Raw genomic sequence first — 26,642 nt, 5'->3', positions numbered from 1 at the left:
ACCTCCCCTGGGGCAGGGCAAGTGTGACATTGTCCCCTGTGTGTGTGGCCTTCCCAGGGTGGGGGTTTTACACCTGAGCCAGTTTGGGTAAGGGGGGTGGTGTTCACCCCCTGAGCAGGGATTCCCCCACTGTTTCAGGCTGCAGTGTAAGATGGAACCAAATGCATGTTTTCAATCCCCATCTTCATCAACTGCTATAAAGAGGTGGGGCAGTGTTCTTGATCTCTTCCATGACTCAGCCCTGATAATGCCCTCCAGAGGAGATATCTTCTGGGAATGGGCCATTGAGTGTCACTGCAGGACTGATCAAATTCCATCATCCCATTGTGGGATGCTCCGCCCAGGGGGAGGATCCAAGCATTCCTACCTGCATATAAGCTGAGCCTTGCAACACCAGGAGCAGCTTGCCTACTGGATTCCCAGAGGACAAGAGCTCCAGAACCACCCCTGGACCTTCAGAGGAAGACCAGACCCTTCTACAGGATCACTGCTTGGACAGAATCACGTTCATCACTCCAACAGGACTGCAGCCACCATTTAATGGGACTGCTGCCACCACCCTGACCAGCAACAGGGTGTCAGGTTATATCCAGACTCTGTCAGTTTAAGGCAGTGTTTCTGTACCATTGCCTTGATCTTCATTTTCTTATTAAATTGTAATTATCGCCTAGACTCTCCCCAGGTTTGCCTTGAAACCACTACAAAATTCAATGCGCTCATCCCTTGCTTTCCTCCCAAAACAGGATTTCACATCCCCAAACCTTTGCCAGATGGAGGAGGAGTCTGCAAGGAAGAGGAAGGAGCCCCGGGACATTCAGGAAGGTGAGGAGGAAGTCAGTGCCCCTTTCCCCCTCTCTCCTGCTCCATCTCCCAGCCCAGCACAGCCCCCAGCTGCAGGACAACCCTGCTGCCAACCCCGTCCTGCCAGGGATGCACTCAGGGAATCCCCTTCCCTTTCCCTCTGGCACGGAGGCAAATCCCATCCTCTCCTTGTCCTGCCTCCCCCCAGGAAGAAACTGAGGATGGAGACCAGGGAGGAGAAATCCCCACAGCAGAAACTCATGGATGAGGCCATTTTGAGTGACTCCAGAGCACAGGAATCCAATGGGGAGGAAAATCCCCAGAGATTCCACAAGAGGAGGGGCTCCAAACCCAGCCCAGGGTGCTCTGAGGAGGAAAGACCCACCCTGCGCCAGGAAGGTGGACAGAGCTTCAGCCAGAGCTCAGAGCTGGTGGTCCATGGGCAGCTTCACAATGGGGAGAAGCCCCACAAGTGCTTGGAGTGTGGGAAGAGCTTCAGGCAGAGGAGCACCCTGATCAGCCACCAGATGATCCACACTGGGGAATGGCCCTACGAGTGTGGGGAGTGTGGGAAGGGCTTCAGCTGCAGCTCTGCCCTCATCAGGCACCAACGCATCCACACTGGGGAGAGGCCCTACGAGTGTCCTGAGTGTCAGAAGAGGTTTCAGACCAGCTCCAGTCTCCTCTGCCACCAGCAGATTCACACTGAGGAGAGGCCCTTCCACTGCCCTGACTGTGGGAGGGGCTTCAAGCGCAACTCCACCCTCATCACCCACCAGCGCATCCACGCTGGGGAGAGGGAGAGGCCCTACGAGTGTCCCCAGTGTCAGAAGAGGTTTTACACCAGCTCTGATCTCCTCCTGCATGAGCGGATTCACACGTATGAGAGGCCCTTCCGCTGCCCTGACTGTGGGATGGGCTTCAAGCGCAACTCCCACCTCATCAGGCACCAGCGGATCCACACCAGGGAGAGGCCCTACGAGTGTGGGGAATGTGGGATGAGCTCCTGCCAGAACTCTAACCTGATCTCCCACCAGAAGACCCACACCAGGGAACGACCCTATAAATGTGGGGAATGTGGGAAGAGCTTTAGGCAGAAGTCTCTCTTGATCTGCCACCAGAGGATCCACACTGGGGAAAGGCCATACAACTGTGGGGAATGTGGAATGACCTTTAGTAGGAAGACACAAATGATCATCCACCAAATGATCCACACAGGGGAGCAGCCCTACGAGTGCCCCGAGTGTGGGAAGAGGTTTCACACCAGGTCTCAGCTCCTCCAGCACCAGTGCATTCCCACGGATGAGAGGCCCTTCCTCTGCCCCGACTGCGGGAAGGGCTTCAAGCACAACTCCACCCTCGTCACCCACCGGCGCATCCACACTGGGGAGAGGCCCTACGAGTGTCCCCAGTGTGGGAAGAGCTTCACCAGCAGCTCTCACTTGAGCAGACACCAACGGAGGCACCAGTAAAAGAAGCCCTGCACATGCCCCAACTGCAGGAACAGCTTCATGCACTGCTCCAGCTTTATCCCCCATTGGAGACACCACGTTGGTCAGAGCCCTGGTGATCCATGTTCCCTGTAATCCATGCTGGGAAGACACCTGTACCTTTTGTTGCCCCGCCAATGACATGATGTGGGATTGGAGAACATGAGGGTCTGGCCATGGCCCTGTCATTACATTCACTCCCACCTCAGGTCATTGCCAGGGGCAGGAAAGGGACTCTCTCTCTCTCTCCCTGAGGAAAAGGGTGTCCTTTCCAGACAGGAGGAAATACATTGCCAGGAAGAACTAGTTGTTGATGTTGTAGTTTTCTCTGTAAATAGTTTTACTTATCCCTTCTGTTATCTATATTGTTTCTGTTCCTTTTGCTCCTTATCTCCTTGCTGTTCCCAATAAATTGTTCTTATCCCAGCCCGGGATCTTTGCCTTTTGTGCTTTCCATGGGCGGTGGGAGGGCAGTGAGGGCAGCGCGGTTTTAGCGGGAGCAGGAAATTGGGGAATCCCATTCCTGAAGCCCGGCCCGTGGAAACCGAGCATCCCAGCTGGTGCCAGCCCTGGTGGCCATGGCAACCACCCCTGGCATGGGGTCTCCATGGAGCTGCCAAGGGACTGAGCATAGCAACAGGGGCCTGGTGATGGTTGCTATGGAAACTGCCCATAGCAACAGTGGACTGGTGATGGTTGCCTGCTAAGGATCAGATTTGTCACAGGCCCTCAGAGGGGTTCCATGGGGACTTCCCAAGAGTCTCCAGGCTGTTCCAGAGCTGGAATGTCACAGGCAGAGACAGGGGCTCCATGCAGACCTCCCAGGGCTTTCTGGGGATGGTAAAGAGCCCTGTGGTCAGAGGCAGTCACAGCCATCCCATGGTGACATCCCTGGAGTCCCCAGGCTGCCAAAGAGCTGGGATGTCCCAGACACTCACAGGGGCTCCTGTCATGACCACAGTGGGAGCTTCAGGCAACATTTATTAGAGAAGCTCCTGTTGGGTCACGAGGTGCAGAAACGATCCCCAATACTCCCCATAGATCCCCAAATGTCACTGTTGAATCAGTGTTCCGTGCTTTCTTTCCAATGGAAAACAAGCATCCTTATCCTCCAGGTGTCCATGTCTGAAATTGGGATTCCACCTCCAAAATTCTGGATGTCCAAGGGTTGCTCCCAGGCACAATCTGCCAGTACCATCAAGCCTGGCTGGCCTTGACCTCTGGTGGCTGCCCCTGCCACACTGGGGCTGGGTTCTTTCCTTCCCATGGAGAACACTGGGACACTGTGGGGACCTCATGGAACCATGGGGATCATTGTGGCACCACTGGAGCCCATGGAACCAAGGGGCCGTGGTGACACCGCGGGGCTTCATGGAACCCAGAGACCATTATGGCTCTGTGGGGCCTGATGGAACCATGGAGACCATTGGGACCCTTCAGGGCCTGGTGTCACCAAGGGGGCATTATGGCACCTCAGGGCCTCAGGGAAGCGAGGGACCATTGGGACACTGTGGGGCCCCATGGAACCGAGGGAACATGGAACAGGCCTGGCTGGCTTGGCCTCCCAGGGGCCACCTGACAGCTCTGGCTGATGTTGGGATGTCAAGGGCTGCCTCTCATCAGCTCCTGGAGCACTGGGGCTCCGTGCTTTCCTTGCTATAGAAAAGAACTGTCCCTCTTTTTAAATGTCCATTGCCAAAATTGGTATTCTCTCAAAAAATTTTCCTATCTGCAAGGGTTTCTCTCAGAAAAAAAACCTGCCACTTCTGCCTGGCCTTGTCCTCTGGTGGTCACTCTCTTCTGCCTGGCAAACACTGGGGCTCTGTTCCTTCCTTCCTACGGAAAAGAAGCAACCTTCATGTCCAGGGTCCATGGCCAAAATTAGAATTTGGCCTCCCAAATTCCATATATCCAAAGATTGCTCCCAGAAAAAAGTAGCAAGGACAGACAGGTCAGGCTGGCCACGTCTTCTGGTGATTTTCTTAGACTCTGAGTTGAATGCTTTCAGTTGAAAAAAACTTGGAAAGGGCCCAGACATCTCCCAAGAAGAGTTTTTGAGGACTTGGGCACATGACTACTACATATGGACAAAGGAACTCTGTGCTCTGTGCTGTTGTGAGGGTTTGGCATCATGGAAGTGATGTTCTAAGAGAAGCTGCTAGCAGTTTCCTCCGTGTCTGACTAAAAAACCAATCAGTAATTAACTTTGAGAATTGACAATCTGTTAAACCGCTAAGGGAACTGTACACCCCTCTGTGAAGACACATGTTAAAGATGGGAAAGCCTGTGAGGGTCTCTTTCCCTTCTGGCTGGCACAGAGGTAACAAGGCTGACCCGGCCCCGTCTCAGCCAGGCCGGGCCGGGCGGCTCCTGCCGTGGGGCCGGGCCCCTTCCCAGGGACTCCGCCAGGCCCCATCGGCTGCCGGGCAGGGCAGGGGAGGCCGCGGGGCCGAGGCCGGGCCGGGCCATGGCTGCAGTTGGGAACATCTGGGCCCTGCTGAGCCCTGCCCCGCCGCCAGCCCGGGCCCAGCCAGGATCCGCCGGGCCCCAGGAGCAGCCCCGGGCCGGGCCGGCTCAGCCAAGATTCTGCCACCCTTGGGCTTCAGCCGCAAGCCCCGGGCAGGGGCAGGAGAAGCCATCGGCCCCCGGCCGTGCTGCTGCTGTGCTCTGGCCTGGCTGCTGAGATCCTGGCCCTGCCCCAGCGCGGCCCATCCTGACACAGCCCCAGCGCAGCCGCTGCAGAAACCTCCATCGTAAAACAGCTCCGGCCGCAAGCACCGAGCCCGGCCGGGGGCACGGAACCATCTGCAGGCCCCGGGTGAGATATGAACTCTTTCAGTGCTTCCATCCTCCCTCCAGTGAGAGAAAAGGACAAACTGCAGGCACAGAGAGTAGCAACATGAAGACACTGAGGTCACTGAAGGGGAAGTTGAGCCCCAGATGGGAGGGATGAGGAGATGCCTTGATCTTGGGGCTGAAATCCTCTTGTAAAGCTATGGAGAAGGATGTAATTAATATGTCAGACTCTCTTTTTCCCAATATGTAATTGAAAATATGGGTAGAAAATATGGTATTTTGTTCAGCAAAAACCTCCATGCTAAAGTAAGCAAATGTTGAAGTAGCTGTGATCCCATGAGAAGTTTAAATAGAGAAAGAGAGAAGAGTGGTGAGATCCTGTGCCCTCAGGGAGAGAAAAAGAAGATTTCTGTTCTCGAAGATGAAGATGATTTCAGAAATAGATGAAGAGAATCTTTGCTCTTGAACAGCTCATCTTTGAACTAATAACCGATAAGTTGACATGGCCCATAAACACAACTGTGGGGAAAACTGAAAAAAAATGGGAAGGACTTCACGATTGCAGATTTTCTGGGCAGCTGCTCTTCGTGGGATTTGAGAGCCACGAGCAAACGTTTTTCTTATGGAGAAGTCTCCATAGCATGAAAGAGAGACTCCTCTCCCTAAGTGAACTGAAGAAAGGCTGTTCTAGATGGTGTAAACTGACTGAAACTTTCAGGTTTTGTCTCCTTACATTGTCAGTAAGAAAGAAAAGGTTGTAGGGAGAGGAGAAGTGTTCAGATTCTTATTACTCTTTCTTCTATTTACTGGTAATAAACTTTTCTATATACCCTTTAAAAATTTTGAGCCTACTTTGCCTTTCTCCTAATCCTATCTCGCAGCAGGAAATGAGTAAATATATTCCAGTGAGTGCAATGGTAATCAGCCAACACTGATCCCACTGCACGAATAGATGCATTGGCTGAGAAATCTCAAATTAGCAAACCAAAAATCACTCCAGATACATTCCTGATAAACTGCATTAGAGCAGAGGGAAATCAAGGCAGAGCCATGGTTTGTCAGGACTTGCTGCATCCTGATGAGCCCTGTGGTGCATTTGGAGCTGAGCCGTGGAACCTCAGGGCCAGAGAGGAGATTGCACAAACCTTTCCAGGAGTCAAAGTCAGAAGAAAACCCCAAAATGTCTCAAAGCATGAATGGGTCCCACTGAGGTCCATCCCCAACACAGGCTCCTCATGGACTCCTTGGAGCAGACAATTGGAGGCCAGGATTGACCAAAAACCTCCCAGAGTCTCAGTGTGGAAAGGAAATTCCAAACTACCTTAAAAAATGTGAGTACCTCAAGGCATTAATGAGCCCCACTGAGTGACAGTAGAAAGCTCTCCAGGCACTCATTAAAGCAGATAATTGGGGCCATGATTGCACAAACCTCTCACAGAGTCTGTATCAAAATGGGAAACACCAAGTACCTTAAAATAACTGGAGTACCTTGAAGCATTAATGAGCCCCACTGAGTGTTGTTACTGACAAAGCCTCTCCAGGGACTAATTACAGCAGATAATTGGAGGCCATGATTGCACAAAGCTCTCAGAGACTGCAAGGCAAAAGCCAAACCCAAAGTCCTTTGAAAAAGCTGCAGTCCTGCAGGGAGCATGAAGGAGCCCCCAGGGCCATGGCTGAGCAAGGCTCCCCAGGAACTCCTTGCAGCAGATCCTTGAGGCCACTGGGATGTGGGCTAGGGGGGGATGCTGAGGGCAGCACAAGGGGCTGACAGTGCCCAGCCTGGCTGGGGCTGTGCCAGGAGGCCCCAGGGCCTCAGCACAAGGTGTCTCCTCCCAGCCCTTGCTGGCACAGACCCTGCTGTGCCCCAGGGCACCAAGACTTGGCTTCTCTTTGTCCCCACCTTTCATCCCTGCCTGCAGTTCTCTGCTCTGCCTGGGGCCTGGGGACACTTGCTCAGTCGTGTCCCTCAGTGGGACCCATTAAAAGTCCAAGAAAGTTTGGAGTTGGATTCTGCCTTGGAGTTCTGGAGAGGTTTCTTCAGCTCCCTCTCAGGGACTGATGTTCAGGGCCTGAGCACAAAGCCCCAGAGGCTCATTAAAGTCCTTGTGCTGTGTCTGTGCTGCTGAGCTGGGCTGGGCTGCTGGCCCAGAGGCAGCTCCTGCTCACCAAGAAGAGCTTCAAAAGCACATTTCTCTGGATGAGCAGCTCTTGTGCCAGCCCAGCAGGGCTGGGGCACTGCCTGCAGCCAGCCCGGGCACAGCACAGAGGCACAGAGGGGTTAAACTCAGCCTGGGCTGGGAGCACAGGGCAGAGCTCACTCAGGGGTCACTAGAGCAGAAATCAGCCCAGGTTTGAAGCAGTCAGGGCGCTGTGCTGGGGCAGGGACTCTGCTGCCTGCCAGGGACAGCTCTCAGCCAGCCCTGGCAGCTGCTCCCAGCGCTGGGGAGAAGCTCTGGGGGGAAGGAGCCGCCCTGAGCAGGGCAGGGGCTGCTGCTGAGAGGGGCTGGGTGGGGCAGGGCTGCTCCCAGCTCCAGACCAGCCTGGGCACAGCTCCGGAGGGCACTTCCCAAAGAAGGTAAGCCTGGGATTGCTGGAAAGATCAGGAGCTTTCCTGAGAGTGTTTTCAATTTCGTTCTTGGAGAAGGATGGGAAAGTTGGGGTGATGACGAAAAGATTTTTGCATTTTACACATTTTTCATATATTCATAGCTCTGTAACTTAATATTATATAGTTATAAATCTACAATCCTTACTTAACACTACTAAATTCCTAATTAACTATAATAAACTAATATTACATACTTATATAATTATAATAATTAACTCTAGTACGTTTCCTAACCTTTCTCTTAGATTTTAGAACAATAAGCTCACTGTCTAAATACCTTCCTGAAATACTGTCTTATTATCAGGAAGAGAACCTTATTATCAGGAACAAAACCATTTTTTTAATTGACCAGAATGTGAGCAGTCATAACAAAAATTTTTGGCAAAGAAGCCTTTGGACCTATTCCAACAGGTTGAGCAGGGGGTGTGTAACACAATGGCCCTGTAACCAGGGCAACTGAATCTCCTATTGGATGTTCCTGTTAAATATCCTAATTAATCAACCTTAATAAATTGTTGAAATCAGGGACCGAGTGTGCCCCATCCCCATTGGGACATCTGGAAGCTTCCAATTAATGTCTGGTTTTTACTTTACTGTTCTAACACTGTTGCAAGGGTTTTTTTTTTCCTTTGGATTATAGACAGCAGGGGGATAAGAGAAGCAGAACAGGAATTGTTATCCCAGAATCCCAAAACATTCTAAATTGAAAGGGACACACAGGATCACCAAAGGAATGTTTGAACATTTACAGAGAGTCCAGAACTGTAACTTAGGGTGGTCAGTGTCTCTGCTGGGAGCCTCCCAAAGGGCCCTCAGCCACTCCTCAGCCCTGCACAGCAGCAGCATCACCTTTGCAGGGCCCAGCAGGGCTCTCCTGAGCTGCCCTTGCCCAGCTGCACACAGAGCCTGCCCCAGCCAGGGCCCTGCACACAGGCAGGTTTCTGTAGGGCCCCAGCCAGGGCACACAGGCTGGGATGGGCTCTGTGAGCGCTGGCAGGGACAAGGCTCCTTTCAGGAGGGAATGTCCAGGCCCAGGGAGATGCTCAGGGAAGCAGAGGGGGCTGAAGAGAGCAGGGCTGGGGCAGGAGGGCACTGTTGGTGTGTGGGAGGTGCCGGGCACAGCTGGGCACGGGAACACTGTCCTGAGTGCCCGGCTGTCTCTGCCCTGCCCTCTCAGGCACAGCACCACAACATCTGCTCTTGGTTCTGCACTGCCCTGACATTGGCACTGTTATCTGCTGCTCTCAGGGAGGCTCTGGCATCTGCAGCAGCTGAGTCAGGCACTGCCCTTGGCATTCCTGCCAGGCAGGGCTGTCCATGGGAATGGGGTGTCCAAGCTTGCCTGGCACCTGTGGGGCTATGGGCAAAGCAGTCCATGGCAAAGGGGAATGAGCTGAGCCCCCTCCCTGAGATCCCATCATGGGCACAGCCAGGGATCTCCTTGCTGTGCCCTGCCAGGCTCTGAGCTGCCCTCCTGGGTGCAGATCTGTGCCAGAGCCTCTGGGATTTCCCTGAATGTCCCACAGGGAAGGGCAGAGCTGCCACAGCTGAGGAAATGCTTCTGGGTTTGCCCAGGGAGCCGTGAGTGTCCTTGGCACAAGGGGGTGCTGAGACCTTGCCCAGAGACCTTGAGAAAGGGTGAGACCTTCAGGGATCCCTCTGCTCTGGGCAGGGTCTGGTTTATCCCAGGGTACCCGGGGAGTGTGATTGTGCTCTGATTGCAGCCAAAGGCTTTCCCACAGCAGCTAGAAGGGCGGTGTGTCCCAAATGTAGGGACAGTCTACAGGGAATGGCCCAGGTTTGACTCAAAGCAGCCTCTGCTGACTTGTCACTGTCCTTTCTCCATGAACAGGTGCCCATGTGCAGCCCCAGGAAATGTCCAACAGCAGCTCCATCAGGCACTTCCTGCTGCTGGCATTGGCAGACACGCGGCAGCTGCAGCTCCTGCACTTCTGCCTCTTGCTGGGCATCTCCCTGGCTGCCCTCCTGGGCAACGGCCTCATCATCAGCGCCGTAGCCTGCGGCCACCACCTGCACACGCCCATGTTCTTCTTCCTGCTCAACCTGGCCCTCGCTGACCTGGGCTCCATCTGCACCACTGTCCCCAAAGCCATGCACAATTCCCTCTGGGACACCAGCAACATCTCCTACACTGCATGTGCTGCCCAAGTATTTTTTTTTGTCTTTTTCATTGCAGCAGAGTTTTGCCTCCTGACCATCATGTGCTACGACCACTACGTGTCCATCTGCAAACCCCTGCACTACGGGACCCTCCTGGGCAGCAGAGCTTGTGCCCACATGGCAGCAGCTGCCTGGGCCAGTGCCTTTCTCTATTCACTGCTGCACACGGCCAATACATTTTCCCTGCCCCTGTGCCATGGCAATGCCCTGGGCCAGTTCTTCTGTGAAATCCCACAGATCCTCAAGCTCTCCTGCTCCAATTCTTATCTCAGAGAACTTGGGGTTCTGCTGGGTAGTGCTTTTCTGTTACTTGGCTGTTTTGTGTTCATTGTTTTCTCCTATGTACAAATCTTCAGGGCTGTGCTGAGGATCCCCTCTGAGCAGGGACGGCACAAAGCCTTTTCCACCTGCCTCCCTCACCTGGCCGTACTCTCCCTGTTCCTCACCACTGGCACAATTGCTCACCTGAAGCCTCCCTCCATGTCCTCCCCATCCCTGGATCTTGCCCTGTCAGTTTTGTACTCAGTGGTGCCTCCAGCCCTGAACCCCCTCATCTACAGCCTGAGGAACCAGGAGCTCAAGACTGCAGTGTGGAGACTGATGACTGGATGCTTTCAGAAACAATAAAGTGCTGGCCAATTTCTGCAAATCCCTTGAAATAAAACTAATCTCTGATACTTCTTGTTGGTTGGTTATGGGGGTTTTTCCTTTGTTTTATTTTTTTTATTATTTTCCACAAAGAAATGTCATTTTTTGTGCCATTTCTCATTTTGTTTCTCTCCACCTTCCCTGGGGCCACACACTGTGTCAATAGGGGCTGTGCTCTCGGTGGCTTTAAAGGAACTGAAGGATGTCCCAGCAGAGTTTTCTGCAGAGATGCCCTTTTGTTGCCTTCTCTGGAGCTGCAGCAGCAATGTCTGTGTGCAGAGCTGGGGCAGATCAGTGCTGGCCCAGCAGCTGTGCCCAGCAGCAGCAGCAGCAGCAGCACTTGGTGTTGCCAGTGCTGCTGCCGTGGCCCTGCCCCGCTGCCCTGGTGGCCCTGGTGTTGCTGCAGGGCCTGAGTGCTCTCGGGGCCGGGCACAGCCCTGGGGGTGGCAGTGCCGGGGCTGCAGCAGGGACAGGCCATGGGCACTGCTGGGGCAGCGCTGACGCCTCAGGCCAGGCCCTGGGGGCTCCAGACTCCTTGCCCAGGCTCTCTCAAGAACACGGCCAGGCCAATGCTCAGCACAGAAACCCCCGTCAGCAGCCCCAGGCTGGCCGTGGGCAGGCTGGGGGCAAACAGCATGGCTGGGGCTCTGCAAGGGCCCTGGGCCAGACGGGAAGGAGCAGCAGAGCAGGGGCTGATCCATGCCCAGTGCGCTGCACAGCCCAGGCCAGCGTCCCAGAGCGTCCTCATGCAGCTGCCAACAACATCCCCCCTCTGCAGCCCTGGCCTCTCCCCCAGCTCACACAGGTGCCCCATCCTTGCAGGCACAGACACGGCAGCACTGCCTCAGCAGCCCCTGTTTGCATTGCACACAGCAGGGCCAGCACCCCCATGCTGTTGCTGTGGGGATATGAACCTGAGGGAGCACAAATGCCATCAGCCCCTGGGGCCAGCAAGGCCTGGGGGACACCAGGGAAACCACTCAGCTTTGTCCTGGCCTCTGCACTCAGCCAGAGAGTTTGTTCCCATCAGCTGGGAGTTTCCTGTGCCACTGCAGACGCTGTTGCTCAGAGCCAGGGCTGCCTGGCAGCCACCCCCACACTTCCCTGAGCATTTCCTCTGCTTCACCTTTACTTTCTTTACACTTCCTAATACAAATTCCTTCCTCTTGCACAGCCCCGTTCCCTCCCCTGCAAACAGCCCATCCCTGTTCGGCCTTTCCTCTCTGGCCCCACTCCCCATTGCAGTTCCTGACTTGGCCCCATGGGAACGTCCCTTGGGCAGCAGGATCATCCTACAAGTGCTGCAGGAATTGTCTGCAGGCTCCTGCAGTGCCTGCTGCTGCTCCCTTGCCAGAGGCACCCCAGGCCAGGGGGGCACATCTGGGCTGCTGTGTCTGCCTCTGGGGCTCCCTGTTCTGGGCAGTGAGGAGGAGCTGCAGAGGCTCTGCAGGACTGACAGGATGGGCTTTGGGGCTGCCAGGAGAAGCTGAGGGACCTGGGCTGCTGGAGCTGCTGAAGAGGAGGCCCAGGGCTCATCCTGCAACTGTTCCTAGGGTGGTTTCAGAGAATCCCAGAATCAGCAAGGTTGGAAAAGTCCTTGGAGATCATCAAGTCCAACCTGTGCCCTGACACTGCTTTCTGTCCCCTGAGCCTCCTCTTCTCCAGGATAAACAACCCCAGCTCCCTCAGCTGCTCCTCACAGGACTTGTGGTCCAGACCCCTCCCCAGCCTTGTTGCCCTTCTCTGAACACGCTCCAGCCCCTCCATGTCCTTCCTAAATTGGGGGCCCCAGAACTGGACACAGCACTTGAGGTGCTGCCCAACCAGTGCTGATCACAGGGGAAGAATCACTGCCCTGGTCCTCTGTGGTGGTGTTCACAGGGGTCCCAGGACGAGGGAAGAGATGAGAATCTTGACTCCATGTTTCATAAGGCTGATTTATTATTTTATGATTGTGGTGGCTTGACAGGAAATGTGTTTTTTGGGATGCTGTGTTTGGGCCAATGGATATTCAGATTTTAATACTGGCATCTAACCTGGCCATTAGGACATTAGACACGCCTCTGAGAACACGGGGTTAAAAGCAGAGCTCTCCCCTGGGAGGCTCTCTTGGGTTTCCGGCGGGAAAGAGTTTGGGTCTCTGCCCTGGCCCGGGGGTGGAAGGGTGGAAGAGAGAGAGAGAGACACAGGGAGCCATCAGGCAGCCCCCCCTGAGAGACACAGAGAGAGAGAGAGAGAGAGAGAGAGAGAGAGAGAGAGAGAGAGACGCTGCCTGGGACTGTAACCTTGAAGCTTGATAAACATGGACCTGTGCCGGCAGCACGGCTGGGACGGAGAAGAAGGGGGGGTGCAGCCGGCCGCTTGTAGGAGCTTTTAACCCCTTTTCGGAGAATGAGAACTTTACAGATCATTGACCTCTCCTAGAAGATAGAGTGGAAGATGAGGAAGGAATGTGCAAGTGTGAGAGAGGTCTGGGCGAGTGAGAAATAGTGGAAGAATAGAGAAAAATCCTTGTGGCAAGAGATGATGGAGTGGCTTTTGCTGGACTCTTTTTGTACAGCCATGGACAGAACCATGTTCCTTGTGACACAGAAACTGCATCTAGGGGGAGGCAATGGCCACAGAACCAAGAGGGTTCAGTGTTGGTGCCCCTCGGCCCCAGGGGGTGGAAAAATATGGGGGGGACAGGTGTCCCAAAGGAGAGATTGTGGGGACAGGTGTCCCAAAGGAGAGACTGTGCCTTTTTTGGAATGGGACAGAGCATCCTTAAAAAGACAACCCTAGAAGCAGCTCTGGTCCGTGTTCAGTGGTGAGAGCACTGGACATGAAAGGAAGAGGTCACAACGGCAGATGGACTCCGGGTGGTGCCACGAGTGACACGGAAACACACGAGGCTTCAGCTGTGTTTCCAGGGGAAGCCCATGGTACAAGAAGGACTCCTCTCCTCTTGATGAACTGAGGATTGATTGTCTGAAGGGTGGTGCTGGACCAAGAGCTGGTGATTTGGGGAATATATGTATTGTATTGGAAATTTGGTGGGGGGAGGAGGAAATGGATTTGTAAGGTTTTCATTTTTCCTGTGTGTGTTCCTTTATATATATATAGTTGTAGTGTAGTTAATAAAGTTCTGTTTTCTTCATTTCCAAGTGGGAGCCTGCTTTGCTTATTCCTGGTCACATCTCACAGCAGAAACCAGGGAGAGGGTATCCTCATGGGGGCACTGGCATTGTGCCAGTGTCAAACCATGACATAGAGGTAGTCTAAAATCACTCCTCAGAGCCCTGGATTTGTTAAGCTGGCAGCACGCTCAGGTGCAGGCTTTTGTGTATCAGAACCGAATAGCCTTGGACTATTTGCTGGCCGAAGGAGCGGGAGTGTGTGGGAAATTCAATGAGTCAGAATGCTGCATTGAGATTGATGATTACGGAGAAACCATCCAGGGTTTAGCAGCAGTGATCAAACGGGTGGCTCATGTCCCTGTCCAAAAATGGAATTCCATTCTTCAAGCCTCATGGTGGGACCAGATGCTTGGAGGAGGAACTTGGTGGAAGAAAATAGGGTTCCTGATATTGTGTTCATTAGCTGGGTTATTGTTTCTACCTTGCCTTATTCCATGTTTTATCCGACTAATCTACTCAGTTATTCAAAGCATGCAGATTGCTGTAACCGACACAGAATTGGCTACCAGAGCAGTTCGTCGATTTGAGAAAACGGCTAAGATAACCAAAATAATGGAATTAAAGAAAAGAGACCAAAAAGAGAAAGCTTCCAAAAATTTTGAAGATTTGAAGCCCAGACATGAATTAGTAAGATAAATGAAAATTTATACAAGCAGAGGGGGGACTGTGAAATACAAAGCTGTGTTTCGTGTCAGGTACAAACCGGCGATGTGTGTATTTATGAATGTGAAATGTGTGGACCCCGACAATGGGAGAGCTGTGAATTCTGAGAATAACTGAGGAAAATAAAGCATGGAAAAAGGCCTTTGAACCTATCTTTTGTTTGCAATTAACCCTGGTTGATTTAGGAGCATTGGAATGAAGGTGTTAAGGATGTTGCTTTTTGCTCGCATTTAATCCATAAAGAGCTCTGCAATAATAACCTTTTCAAGTATAATTTTAGAATATTACTTGTATCCTCAAAACTATAGCTTTGGAATATATATAAAGGAAATATGCGTATCTCACACCTTATGGAAGCAGAGAAAAATAGTTTGAGAAAGGAAGATGACCATTACCTCAAGGATTTATGGTTTTGACCAAAGGGAAGCTGGACATCACTGTTGTTAGATTTATAGTCTCTGCAATTAAAAGGTGGACCCACATCTAGGGAGCTGGACTCCACCAGATGGGATTCATCTTTCTTCTTTCGGAAACTGGACTGCCACCATCGGGGATAGTCCTTTTGAGATACACCCTGAGAAACTAAGATCACAATAGTGTACAGAATTGTGATGTAATAATTTGGAATAAAAATTGCTGATGAATAAAAAAATTGGAAATAGAAACTGCTGGAAAAAGCTGATGAGTACCCCTATAAATACCTGTAACCTTCAATTATTGGTGTGCAGTTGGAGGGAAAACTTCCCCCACTGTACCCAGCGCTGTATTGCTCATACTTTACCATATTAAAAATTAAATTGATTGCTGCTGGAATATTGGCCTAGTCAAGCTTCTTATTCATAACAAAACTTTGTTCCTTTAGCCTGGCTGCACAGAGCCCCAGGGCATTTTCTGCACCCAGTCCCAGCCCCCAGCGCTTGCTGAAGGCGCTCCCTGCAAATGTCCTGGAGCTGCCAGGGCCCTGTCCTTGCTGTCACCTGCTGGGGCTGGCCATGGACAGAGCTCCTGGACTTGCATTTCCAGCTGTTGTGCAGCCAAAGCCGAGGGATCTGCAGCTGCCTGAAGGCAACAACTGCAATAGGAGCCTCTCTCCAGGGGAAATCACCCCCTCCTGTGCCAGCCCAAGGCAATGCTGAATATTCCTCCATTTTTTAGATATTTTTAAATATTTACCTCAAATAGAAGAATAAAGGCTCCAGAATAGACACCAAATGTTTAAAAAAGGAATAATTCTCTTTTTCTCTGTTTCTCCAGTCTCCATACTTTCTCTCTACTATTCTTCATTTTCCTAGGAATTTCTCAGCACCCTCTGTCTCATTTTTCTATCCAACACGCCTTTAAACTTTAAACAGCAGCATTTGAAGTTTCCTGTCCTGGTGTAACATGTGTTTTGGGTTTGGGTATCCCAGGACATGCACTCCTGAAGATTCCAGATTACTTTGTGCTGTTCCTGCTGTCTCCTGGAATGATTTCACCCTAGCCATAGCTGGAACAGTTAATGTAAAAATATTTATTATCCATTTACCACTGTCACTCTGCTCTTGGCACGATTCTTTCTTCATCCTTATGGATGGAGAAAATGTGCTCTCTCCAAGGGATAGAAGGGAATAAAAACTGCTCTGGAACTCTGTCCAGAATGTGCCTATGAGGAGGAAAAAATGCCTGAAATATGTTTTTTATCTGTCCAATCTTAGCCAGGCCTGGTGTCTTCTCCCAACCAGTCATTTCAAACCATGAAGACGTAAGAGAGGAATATTGACCTCATTTTCTCTACTGTTGGATATGCTGATATTTTTATTTAGCCTTACAAGATAAAAATTTATTAAATTCTTCCTGTGGAGAAACTGAGGCACAGGAGAAGGCTGGGATTCATCTGCATAATTTGGGTGTCTGTAATTTATTCATCTTGTTTTAATTATTGTCAATTAAAGACAATCTAATCAACAAACTGAATAGAGTTTAGAGTGTGAATCACCTGACAAAGTGCACGTCTGGTTTAGGGTGAAGTAAATCACAGAATGGGTTGGGTTGGAAAAACCCTTCAAGATCATCCAGTTCTCTACAGCCTGAGTGTGATCCAGCTGCCCTAGCACTGAATTTATTGAAACTTTAGTCGACCAATCTATGCATTTACATATTGCTGGTCAACAGGACAGGGAGCCAAGAGGAGCCCCATTCCCTCCTACAGCCCATTGGACACTTTGGGACACCTAAAATAGCTCCAGGAACCAAAGACCAGGCCAAAGTGGTGACTCCACACATCACTTCTGCAGCCAGGGCGGAGGGACCTGGGAGATCCCCCAAATCATGGAATTGCAGAATTGCAAAGGTTGGAAAAGGGCTCCAAGTTCATCCAGTCCAGCTGTCAACACCATTAAACCCTGTCCTCATCCACACCCCCTCTGAACACTTCCAGGGATGGTGACTCCACCACTACTCTGGGAAGCCTGTTCCAATGCTTGATAATGTAAATTAAAATTCCCAGATTTTAGTGCCTGGAATAATTTTCCCAAGGTTAACTCTGGTGCCTAAAGATACTGAAATCACATCATCCAGCACTGGGGGTCACGAGCTGTTCACTGTGCCCTGGGATACTTGATGGGGCTCTGGTAAGAGAGGAAAACAGCTGGAAAAGGAATTGTCCAGCCCTTGGTCACTCATTACAGTAATGGCTTGAGGAAGACCTTAAAAAGGAGAAAATGAGGCTCAGGGGAGATCTTATTGCTCTCTACAGCCACTGAAAGGAGGCTGAGTGAGGTCAGGGTTGGTTTCTTCTCCCAGGAAAGAATAGCACATGGAGAAAGGGCCTCAAGCTGTGACACAGCAGGTCCAGGTTGGATATTATGAAAAATTTCTACACTGAAATGATGGTTAAGCATTGGAATGGACTGCCCAGGAAAATGGTGGAGATATCATCCCTCAAGTGCTCAAAAATGAGTAGGAATTGCACTTGGTTTGGTGGATGTGGTGGAACTCATTCAAAAATTGGACCCAATGATCTTGAAGGTCTTTTCCAACCTGAAGGATTCCATGAAAGCAGAACTGCTGCAAAGCCTCCAGCTCCCTGGCAGGCTGTGCCTCTGTGTGTGGCTGTCTGGGCTGCGAGCACGAGGCGTTGGATGTCTGTTTATTTGTATTATTTATTAAGCAAATTATTTCTGTGCCCAGCATCTGGAAACACACCATAAATAAAAAACAGCAGAGTCTTAAATTTTGCTGCTATTCACAGGCAAATGTCCCTCAGCCCTCCCTGCACTGCCACAATAAACCTCTGGAAATAACATGCCCAGCTTGCTGTCAGTGCCAAAAGACATTGCAGAGCAAATCCAGCCTCCTGCCATCTTCTGGAGGAGAATTGGCAGGAGCCACAGACACCAAAAATGCAGCTCTGCACCTCCAGGAGAAACTGCCTAATGAGGAGAGTGGAGCACAGGAAGAGCAGATCCTCTCACATTTGGGGGTTGCCACATGATCTCTAAAGACAATTCTATCTCCAGCTGTCTTCCAAATGGCTTTGAGCATGGCTCCAAGAGGGAATTTTTTAGGTAGGGGCATTTCCCTGAGGAACTAAAATCTGTCATGACATGCAGCACAAAATATAAATCCACACACTGGGTCAGGCTGGGCTCCAAGTTCAGCCTAAAGTCCAGACCCTTCCACTCTTCACCAGCATTGAAGATTTGATTATGGAGAGATGGCTCTGATTGAATTAAGGTGCCAAGGAGATCATCTACCAAAGTCAAAACGAGGGATTTTATTTAACAATAAATATTGGGTAGAGAAATTGAAGCAGATTGGAAACAGGAGAGTGAGAAGGAAAGAGAGGGAAAAGTGAGGGTGGGGTGGATTGGGGAAGAGATCAAACAGTGGACAGTACAAGACTCTTTGTCTCCAGCAGTGTCCCATCAGTCCCTCCTCGCCCTGTGCTTCTCTGCACTGGGGTCCCGGTGGTTCTTGTGGAGGTGAGGATCCCAGGCCATCCATCCAGGGTTTACACCTTTCTCCACTCTATTTTAAGGGTACCCAGGGAGGCACTTTCCTAGTTGCCCTGTGAAAGGAGAATGTGTTTGCCTTCATTTACCTGCAATGCTGAGGCCCAAGGAGCATTTCTCAGCTCCCAAACCCCCTCCCTGGGGGCAGGGTGGGGATGCACCCCCACAATGCAGCCCAGGCCTAAAGTCAGCTTCTGTGGAGTGCACGAGGCAGCGCTGTCATCCTTCCTCAGCCGGCTCTGCCTGACCAGGCTGCCTTGCTGTTGGCTTGGGGCTGAGGGGCTGGGGCCAGCAGCAGGACCTACCTTTGGCAAGTGTTTGCCTTGGCCACCACCCACCCATCCATGGCTGTGTGCCCAGGGTTGGTCTGTCCCTGCTGCCGGCGGCTCTGGGACCGGCCGCTGCCCCCGGGAGCTGGGCGTGCTCAGGGGAGCCGGCGTCTCTGGGCATGGTCCTGGTGCGGGCCCCGGGCTCACTGCTCTGGCTGCCCCCTGAGGCAGCTGAAGGAGAAAAGGCGGCGCAGCGCCCGCCGGGCCGTCCTGGCCATGGAGCGCCGTGGCCGCGGGGCCGGGGGCTGCGGGGCGGCTGCGCTGCCAGCGGGGCGGGCAGGAACGCTGCGTGCCAGGGGCTGGGCAGGCTCCGGGCAAGCTCCTGCCGGCGGCTCCTGCCCGCAGGGCTTTGCCTGGGCAGGGGCGGCCTGGGCACGGCCGGCCTCCATGCCTGCTTCTTCTGCCTCCTCCGCAGGGTCAGCAGGCAGGGCACAACCCACAGACACATTCGGGTCTTTGAGCAAAGCCCTGCGGAGAGGCTCGCCGTGCCCCTGGTCGCTGAGGTCACTGTCTGGAGACGTAGGCACTGGCTCTAACTCTCGGTCTCGCGGTGGGAGTGACAATGGGCTCTCTACCTCTCTGTCCCTCTCTCTTGCCACTTCTTGCTCCCCTTTCTCCAGGAGCTCTTTCAGCAGAGTTTCCAGGCACGGCGAGTCCTCAGAGTCAGAGCCCAAGTCTGCAAACAGCTCAGGAGACACAAGCTCTGAGCAGTTTTGTGTCTCTGCTGTGACATCTCTGGTCACACAGCAAGAGCTGAGTGGCACCAAGGGGTCTGCAGCTGGTTCCAAGGTGACAGCTGATGGATCCCTGAGGCTGTAGCTGGATGTCATGGGGCTTTCTTCATTGCTCATGGAGGAGGAGATATCTCCAAAGAGCTCTGCATGCATTTTCTCTTCCTCCAGCTTCTCCAGCCCCTCTCTCTTTTTGCTCGGAAGTTGTAGCGAATCCTCAGGCCCCATGCACAGCTGCTTGTGAAGTGCAGCATGCTTCGCTGGCCGACCAGTTGCCCTTTGCTCACAGGGGACTCCAGAGAAAGGAGAAGCTGAGAAGCCTGAGCTTTCCTCAGGCTCTGATGTGAGGAAGAGTTTGCTGTGGCCCTCGTCCCAGGGATCTCCAGCCAGGGCAGAAGCTTCTGCCTCTACCTCATTCTCCTTCAAGAACAGGGCAAGCCACAAACTCTGCAGGTCGCTGTCCCAGTGTCCTGCAGCCTGTGCTTCTGGGAGCTCTTCCTCCTCTCGCTTTTCCTCCAGCCCCTTGACAGGAGTGTCCCAGGGCTGTGAGTTTCCAGAGACAGAGCTCTGCTCTGCCAACTGGGCAGAGGAAGGGAGCTCAGAGCACTTTGCTGCCTCTTCTGCGGAGCCTTTGGTTGAGCTGGAAGCACTGGGCAGCTCCTGGGGCTCTGCATCCACCTCTTGGTGGGCGCTTGACTGTTTGTGACTGCAGGTGGACATGATGGACTTGTCTTCTGACAGGTGTGGGCTGAGGCCTCCAAAAAGGTCTTTGTAGATGTGGCCACCATGCCCTTCCTGCACCTCAATGCCCTCCTCTTTCCCAGAGCGCCCCAGGTGCTTCCAGGCCGGCCGGGCCCCAGTGCGGAGCGGCGCGCCACGTGCAGGTGTCACGGGGGGCAGGCGGTGGCCCTGCCTTGCCGCTGACCCCTGCCAGAGCCCTTCCGTTCTGCTCCCCAGGGAAGGCGTTCCCTGGGCTCTGCCTGCAGCCAGAGTGCCCCATGGAGAAGGTGGCACATGCTCTGGCTGGGCCCGGGCCATGGGGCACACAGCACGGGCTGTGCCTCTGGGAGAGGATCCAGAGGCGGCTGCTGCAGGTGCTGCTGGCAGAGGGGGCAGCTTGGCACTGCCAGTGGACACGCTGGACATTTGACCACTGAGCTGGCCTGGAGGTGCCAGTGTCACCTTAGGGCCGTGGAGAGGTGGCAAGTCCGACACGGACAATCTCTGTGGCCCTGTGACACGGCTGTGGGGCACTGAGCGCCTGCCCTCCTGGCTGCCCCTGCGTGTGCAGGACCAGGTGGGGCTCCATGACCGGATGGGTTTGGGTAACAGAGTGGGCCCAGGGATGGGCGTGATGGTCGTCCAGGTGACCTGAGGTGCCGCCTGTGGCTGCCTGTGGGTCACCTGTGGGAAGCAGGAGGAGGCAGAGGATGGAGTTGGCTGTGTGGGCACGGTGTCCCTCATCAAGCCCAGGCCTGGCCCCAAGGCAGGTGCTGGCCACAGCAGCCAGGCCGGGCCGGGTTCCCAGCTGGGCTCGCTGCCTCTGGGCATTGCTGTGCCTGGGCCATCCCAGCGCTGTCCCCTCCGCAGAGCATGGCCTGGTGCCAGGCCTGGCTGTCTCTGTCCCAGGGCTTCCCCCAGGTCCCACTGCAGGCTCTCCCTCCATCCCTGTCCCTCACCTGTCGCCGCCGGTACAGCAGTGGCTGCCCCTCACGGGGCTGGCCGTGGGCATTCACCCCCTCCTTCTTCCACATTGTGGCGAACACTGGCCACAACTGCCCAGGGGAGCTGCTGCCTCCAGAGAAGCTGCTGCCTCCTCAGAGAGCTGCTCTCCTGGGAGTGGCCGCTGCAGGGATTGGCAGCCCCAAGGCCCATGACATGCACCCGGGTCACAATGGCCTCTGGGCCCGATGTCACCGCAGGTCACAAAGGCCTGTGGGCATGGCCACCCTTTCTCCCAGAGGCCTGGTGGTTTCCATGCTGATGCCCCTGGGCACAAAGGCCTTTTTAATGCCTTTGCCCCTCAACTTTGCCTGCTCTTGTTCCTCTCTCAATGTTCTGCAGCTCTCTCTTGTCCCACCTTGTGTTCCTCCCCTAAACATCCCCAAGGAAGCCCTGAGCCAAAGTGCCAAAGGGCTTTTCCCACCCAGCCCACCCTGGGTCCCAGCCCTCGGCCCTGACCTCCTGTAGAAAGACCATCAGGAAGGCAAAAGCTCCATTTGAACTTAATCTGGAGGGTACTATAGAAAGGAAAGGAAATCTGGATGGTACTATAGAAAGGAAAGACTATAGAAAGTGTGTTTTTTAAAAAATATTAATAACGAAGGAGGGCCAAGGAAAATGCCCATTCTTTATTTCATAGGGTGGGTGGGGAAGGGTGGAATTATGGTCAGGCATATGCCAGGGGCATCCTGGTGTTCTGTGTCAGCCATAGTGTGGCCAGCAGGACCAGGGCTCTGACTGTCCCTCTGTGCTGGGCAGTGGTGAGGTCACACCTCATATCCTGTGCTCAGCTTTGAGTCTCTTTACCCTGCGCCTACATTTAATAAACATTACCATCTCCTTGAGTGGTAAGAATCTCTTGTGTCTTTGTCATAACTATATGGCCTATTGCAGATTAGAGGTAAGGTTACAATTAATTGATAGGTTTTCTCATTTATGGGTCAGAAATAGTGAAATTATGTAACATTACATGTGCTGAGTTCATTGTAGGTGGTTTACATGTTTGATGGATATAATTTGGTTTATCTTCTGACAGGGTATACAGGATGATTATAAGCAGTGAACACAATAAAGCCAAAACTAACAAAACTACAGTTGGATGCAACATTAAATTCAAAATTCCAGTTGCTCTGGGTGGCCATCCAAAAATAGTCTCCCACCAACAATGCTCTCTATCTTTCTTCCCTCTTTCCAGGACATGGTGCATCTTCTCTGCCTGACAATGGGTGGTAATGCGGGTTCTTGGACTCAGATCATCATATTGCAACAGTTTCTTGCCAATGCCAGATTCACTCCAGGCAATGAAACTTGACACAGTGTGCAGTTGGATTGTAGCAATTGCTGAGTTGTGAGGGAGCTGCATCCCATCATTTTGCTAAAACTACAGATATCGCTATTAGAGCGATCAGATGTCTCTCAGGTGGTGTTTTCTGTAAACATAGAATCACACCAAGTTCTCATACAGATACATCCATTTCCAGCATATGCAAGTACAGTCACTGGGGTTTCAACAGAATATTGACGTTTTCTTAAGAGTCAAGGCAAATCTCTTAGTTGTTAATAGTATTATTTTCACAAATAAATCCTTGCTGTTCCTGTCCGTCAGGCATCAACATCCACAGCTGGCCATTTGCTCCCATTTGGGGCTCACACTTGTATGTTCTAACAGATAGAGGACAGTTCCATTGGGATTTAATCAGCACTATAATTGGGTATAAGGCATAGAGTATTGTTAAAAGAAAAGCTGTGACTTTACCATCAATGGGATAATAAGTGTCATTAACAAGATGCCACCAAGATTGGAAACACTTTCAAAGAGAGTGTGATAATCCCAAATTACCTTTTGTTTATCAGTGGTCAAGGTGCCCTCATTGCCTTTCCTTTTAATTGCTATTACAACAGATTGCAACCACATCTGAGGAAAACATGTGGTGCATGGTGTAGAATTTAACTAAAGTTCTATTTATTATGATTTATGCTAATCAATTGGCATAAATAAAGTGAGGCTCTTTAGCATGTGGGTCAAGCTGTGTCGATGTGTATTTTGGGTTCTCCTTTGAGAACAATGAGCAATCCAGGACATCATGTAAAAAGTCAGCAACAGGGAATTTATTGAACAATAAATGGGCAGTAGACAGATAGAAAGGGATAGGAAACAGGAGAGTGAGAAGGAAAAAGGGGGAAGATGGAGGATGGGGTGGGGAAGGAAAGAGTAGGGGTGCACGGGTGTGGGGAAGATCAGGACTGGGGTGGGGAAGAGACCAAACAGAGTACAAGACTCTTGGCTCCAGCAGTGTCCCATCTGTCCTTGGTGACCCTGGGCTTCTCTGCAATGGGGTCCCGCTGGTTCTTGTGGAGGTGGGGAAAAAAGGTCATTCACCTGGGGTTAACATCTTTCTCTGGTCCATGCTGTGAGTATCCAGGGAACCGTTTTCCTCTTTGCCATGTGAAGAGAGAATGGGTTTCATTTACCTGCAATGCTGAGGCCCAAGGAGCATTTCTAAGCTCCTAAACCCCCCTCCCTGGGGGCAGGATGGGGCTGCATCCCCATAGTGTCACTTAGCAGGTGGGTTGTGTTGTGCTTGTTAGTCCACACAGGTGCTCAGAGGGGTTTTTCATGGCTGCAGCATGAGGTGGGGGTTTTGAAAAAGGCCTCTGGGGAGCAGGGTGACCTGGAGTGGGCAAACAGGGGTGTATCACGGCAGTTTTTTGGGCAAACAGGGGCCTGGCACGGCTCTGAGGGCGTGGCAGGGCAGTTTGTGGGCAAACAGGGGCCTGGCACGGCTCTGAGGGCGTGGCAGGGCAGTTTGTGGGCAAACAGGGGTGTGGCACAGCAGTTTGTGGGCAAACAGGGGCCTGGCACAGCTCTGAGGGCATGGCGTGGTTGTTTGCGCAGCAGTTCACACCGGCAGGGTTGCAGGTTTCCAGGAGTCCCCTGTTCAAAAGGTTTGCTGTGTGTTGCTGTTGGTGTTTTTGTTGTTCCAGGGTTTCTGTTAGTAATGGTCCTCACATGATCAAAACCCCTAGTTAGTGCAAATCTGTGTAACCAAATGGAACCCTCCAAAAAGGATGTGTCTGCACAGACTCATTCCTGTGCGGAGAGTTTGAGCTTCTCTGTGGTTTCAGGGAGGTTGAGGACAGAACTTGCCTGAGGTGTGAATAGGTGGATGATCTTCTCACATTGGTGGCTGACCGTAGAGAGGAAGTTGAAAGAATAAGGAGTATCAGGGAAAGTGAAAGGGAAATAAATCAGTGGATTGCCCTTCCATCCTTGAGGGAAGCCCACCAAGGGTCAGAGGACTCCTCTGCCTTCCACTGTCAGGCAATAGAAGAACGCTTGGTAGATGAAGGGGACTGGAACTGGGTCCCTGCTTGAGGAAAGAGGCCCTTAATAATTATAGTATTAACAAAAAACTCCTTTTATCAATAAGTATTAATAAAAACTCCTCCCAACCCCCATTCTCTAGCCAGGTCCACTTCAGAATAGGTATGAGCCCCTGGATCTGGAGCATCAGCCAAATTATTTAGAAGAAAAGTATCTGCCCATTGAGCATCCCAATTATGATTGATCTGTGAGAGGGATTGCCACCTCTAACATCCAAAAGGAAAGAAGGGTAATCATGGTGGGTGACTCCCTTCTGAGGGGAACAGAGGGCCCCATATGTCGACCAAACCCACCCCACAGAGAGGTCTGCTGCCTCCCTGGGGCCTGGATATGGGATATTACTGAGAGACTGCCTGGGGTGATTCAGCCCTCTGATTATTACCCACTGCTGATATTCCAGGCTGGCGGTGATGAGATTGAAAAGAGGAATGTCAGGACAATTAAAAGGGACTTTAGGGCGCTGGGACAAGTGGTTGATAGGACAGGGACACAGGTAGTCTTTTCCTCAGGCCCTTTGGTGGCTGAGAAAAACGGTGAAAGGAATAGGAGAGCTCACATTATTAACAAGTGGCTCAATGGTTGGTGTCATCAGCAGAATTTTGGATTCATTGATCATGGGGCAACTTTTCCAGCACCTGCTCTACTGGAACCAGATGGGATACATCTCTCTGTTAAGGGCAGAAGATTTTTTGCTCATGAACTGGCAGAATTTCTTGAGAGGGCTTTAAATTAGGTTTGAAGGGGGAAGGGGATGCATCTGGCAGTCTGGAAGCAGGCCCAAGGGTGGCAAGCCTGAGTTAGGGTGAAATCAGCAGCCCAGCTGAGGTGCATGTATACCAGTGCACACAGCATGGGTAACAAACAAGAAGAGCTGGAGGCCATGGTGCAGCAGCAAAGCTGTGATGTAATTGGCATCAGGGAAACGTGGTGGGATGACTCACATGGCTGTAGCGCTGCACTGGATGGCTACAAGCTCTTCAGGAGAGACAGGAAAGGGAGAAGAGGTGGAGGGGTGGCCCTTTATATTAGGGAGGCTTTGGACACCATAGGTATTGAAACTAATGATGATGAAGTTGAATGCCTGTGGGTGAGAATTAGGGGGAAGGCCAACACGGCTGACATGCTACTGGGAGTCTGTTATTGTCCACCCAACCAGGAAGAAGAGATGGACAACTTATTCTATAAACAGCTAGAGAATGTTTCTGGATCATCAGCTCTTGTTCTTGTTGGTGATTTCAACCTGCCAGACATTTGTTGGGAAATCAATACAGCTGAAAAGAGGCAGTCCAAAAGATTTTTAGAGTTTGTTGAGGACAACTTTTTGTTGCAGCTGATGGGTAAGCCCACCACAGAAGGGACTGTGTTAGATCTGTTGTTTGCAACAGATGGGATGTAGAGATGGGCTGGTGGGAGATGTGGTGGTGGGAGACTGCTTGGGGGATAGTGATCATGAAATCATAGAGTTCTCAATATTCGGTGAAGTCAGGAGGAACATCAATAAGGCTTTTACATTGGACTTCTGGAGGGCAGACTTTGGCCTGTTTAGGAGACTTATTCAGAGAGTTCCTTAAAAACAAAGGAGTTCAGGAAGGGTGGGCATGCCTCAAAACAGTGATCTTGAGGGCACAGGAACAGACTCTCCTTGTGTGATGAAAGACAAGTCGATGAGGCAAATGCCCAGCCTGGATGGGCAAGGAGGTTTTGGAGGAACTTAAGAATAAAAAGAGGATGTATCATCTTTGGAAGGAGGGTCAGGTCTCTCAGGAAGTATTTAAGGGGGTGGCTAGAGCATGTAGGAAAAAAAAAATAGGGAGGCCAAACTCAGAACTTAAAATGGCAACTTTTGTAAATGTCTTAAGTTGAAAGACGTAGCTGGGGTTGTATTCAATTCCTATCTGTAAGAGGTGAGGCAGTTATCTTCTGTTAATTGGGCAGTTTTTCTTTATCTTTCCCTCAACCAATCCTCCCTCTGGGGAGACATCTTCTGTTAATGGGCCATTGAGTGTCGCTGCATGACTGATAACAATTACATCATCACATTGTGAGATGCTCCACCCAGAGGGAGGAGCCAAGCATTCCTACCTGGATATAATCTGAGATTTTGGGACACCAGT

General features: G+C 51.9%; 1 protein-coding gene across 1 annotated transcript; it reads left to right on the top strand.

Annotated features, from left to right (window-relative positions):
• Nucleotides 1-9,573: 9,573 nt before the first annotated feature.
• On the top strand, nt 9,574-16,114 carry LOC143692479 (olfactory receptor 14C36-like). The gene is made up of 2 exons (XM_077172711.1): nt 9,574-10,467; nt 16,064-16,114. The coding sequence occupies exons 1-2, from the start codon at nt 9,574-9,576 to the stop codon at nt 16,112-16,114; spliced, it is 945 nt and encodes a 314-aa protein (XP_077028826.1).
• The last annotated feature ends 10,528 nt before the right edge of the window (nt 16,115-26,642 follow it).

The sequence above is a fragment of the Agelaius phoeniceus genome (assembly GCF_051311805.1).
Source record: "Agelaius phoeniceus isolate bAgePho1 chromosome W unlocalized genomic scaffold, bAgePho1.hap1 SUPER_W_unloc_1, whole genome shotgun sequence".
Taxonomy (NCBI): Eukaryota; Metazoa; Chordata; class Aves; order Passeriformes; family Icteridae; genus Agelaius; species Agelaius phoeniceus.
The sequence above is the reverse complement of the archived record's forward strand: the minus strand, read 5'-3'. Positions and strand labels throughout refer to the sequence as shown.

What these genes read in the sequence shown, in the direction of transcription:
- LOC143692479 (XM_077172711.1), top strand. Translation starts at nt 9,574, where the DNA reads ATGTCCAACAGCAGCTCCATCAGGCACTTCCTGCTGCTGGCATTGGCA. An exon ending in ACCAGGAGCTCAAGACTGCA is followed by an intron (nt 10,468 to 16,063) that starts GTGTGGAGACTG and finishes GTCCAATCTTAG; the next exon opens with CCAGGCCTGGTGTCTTCTCC.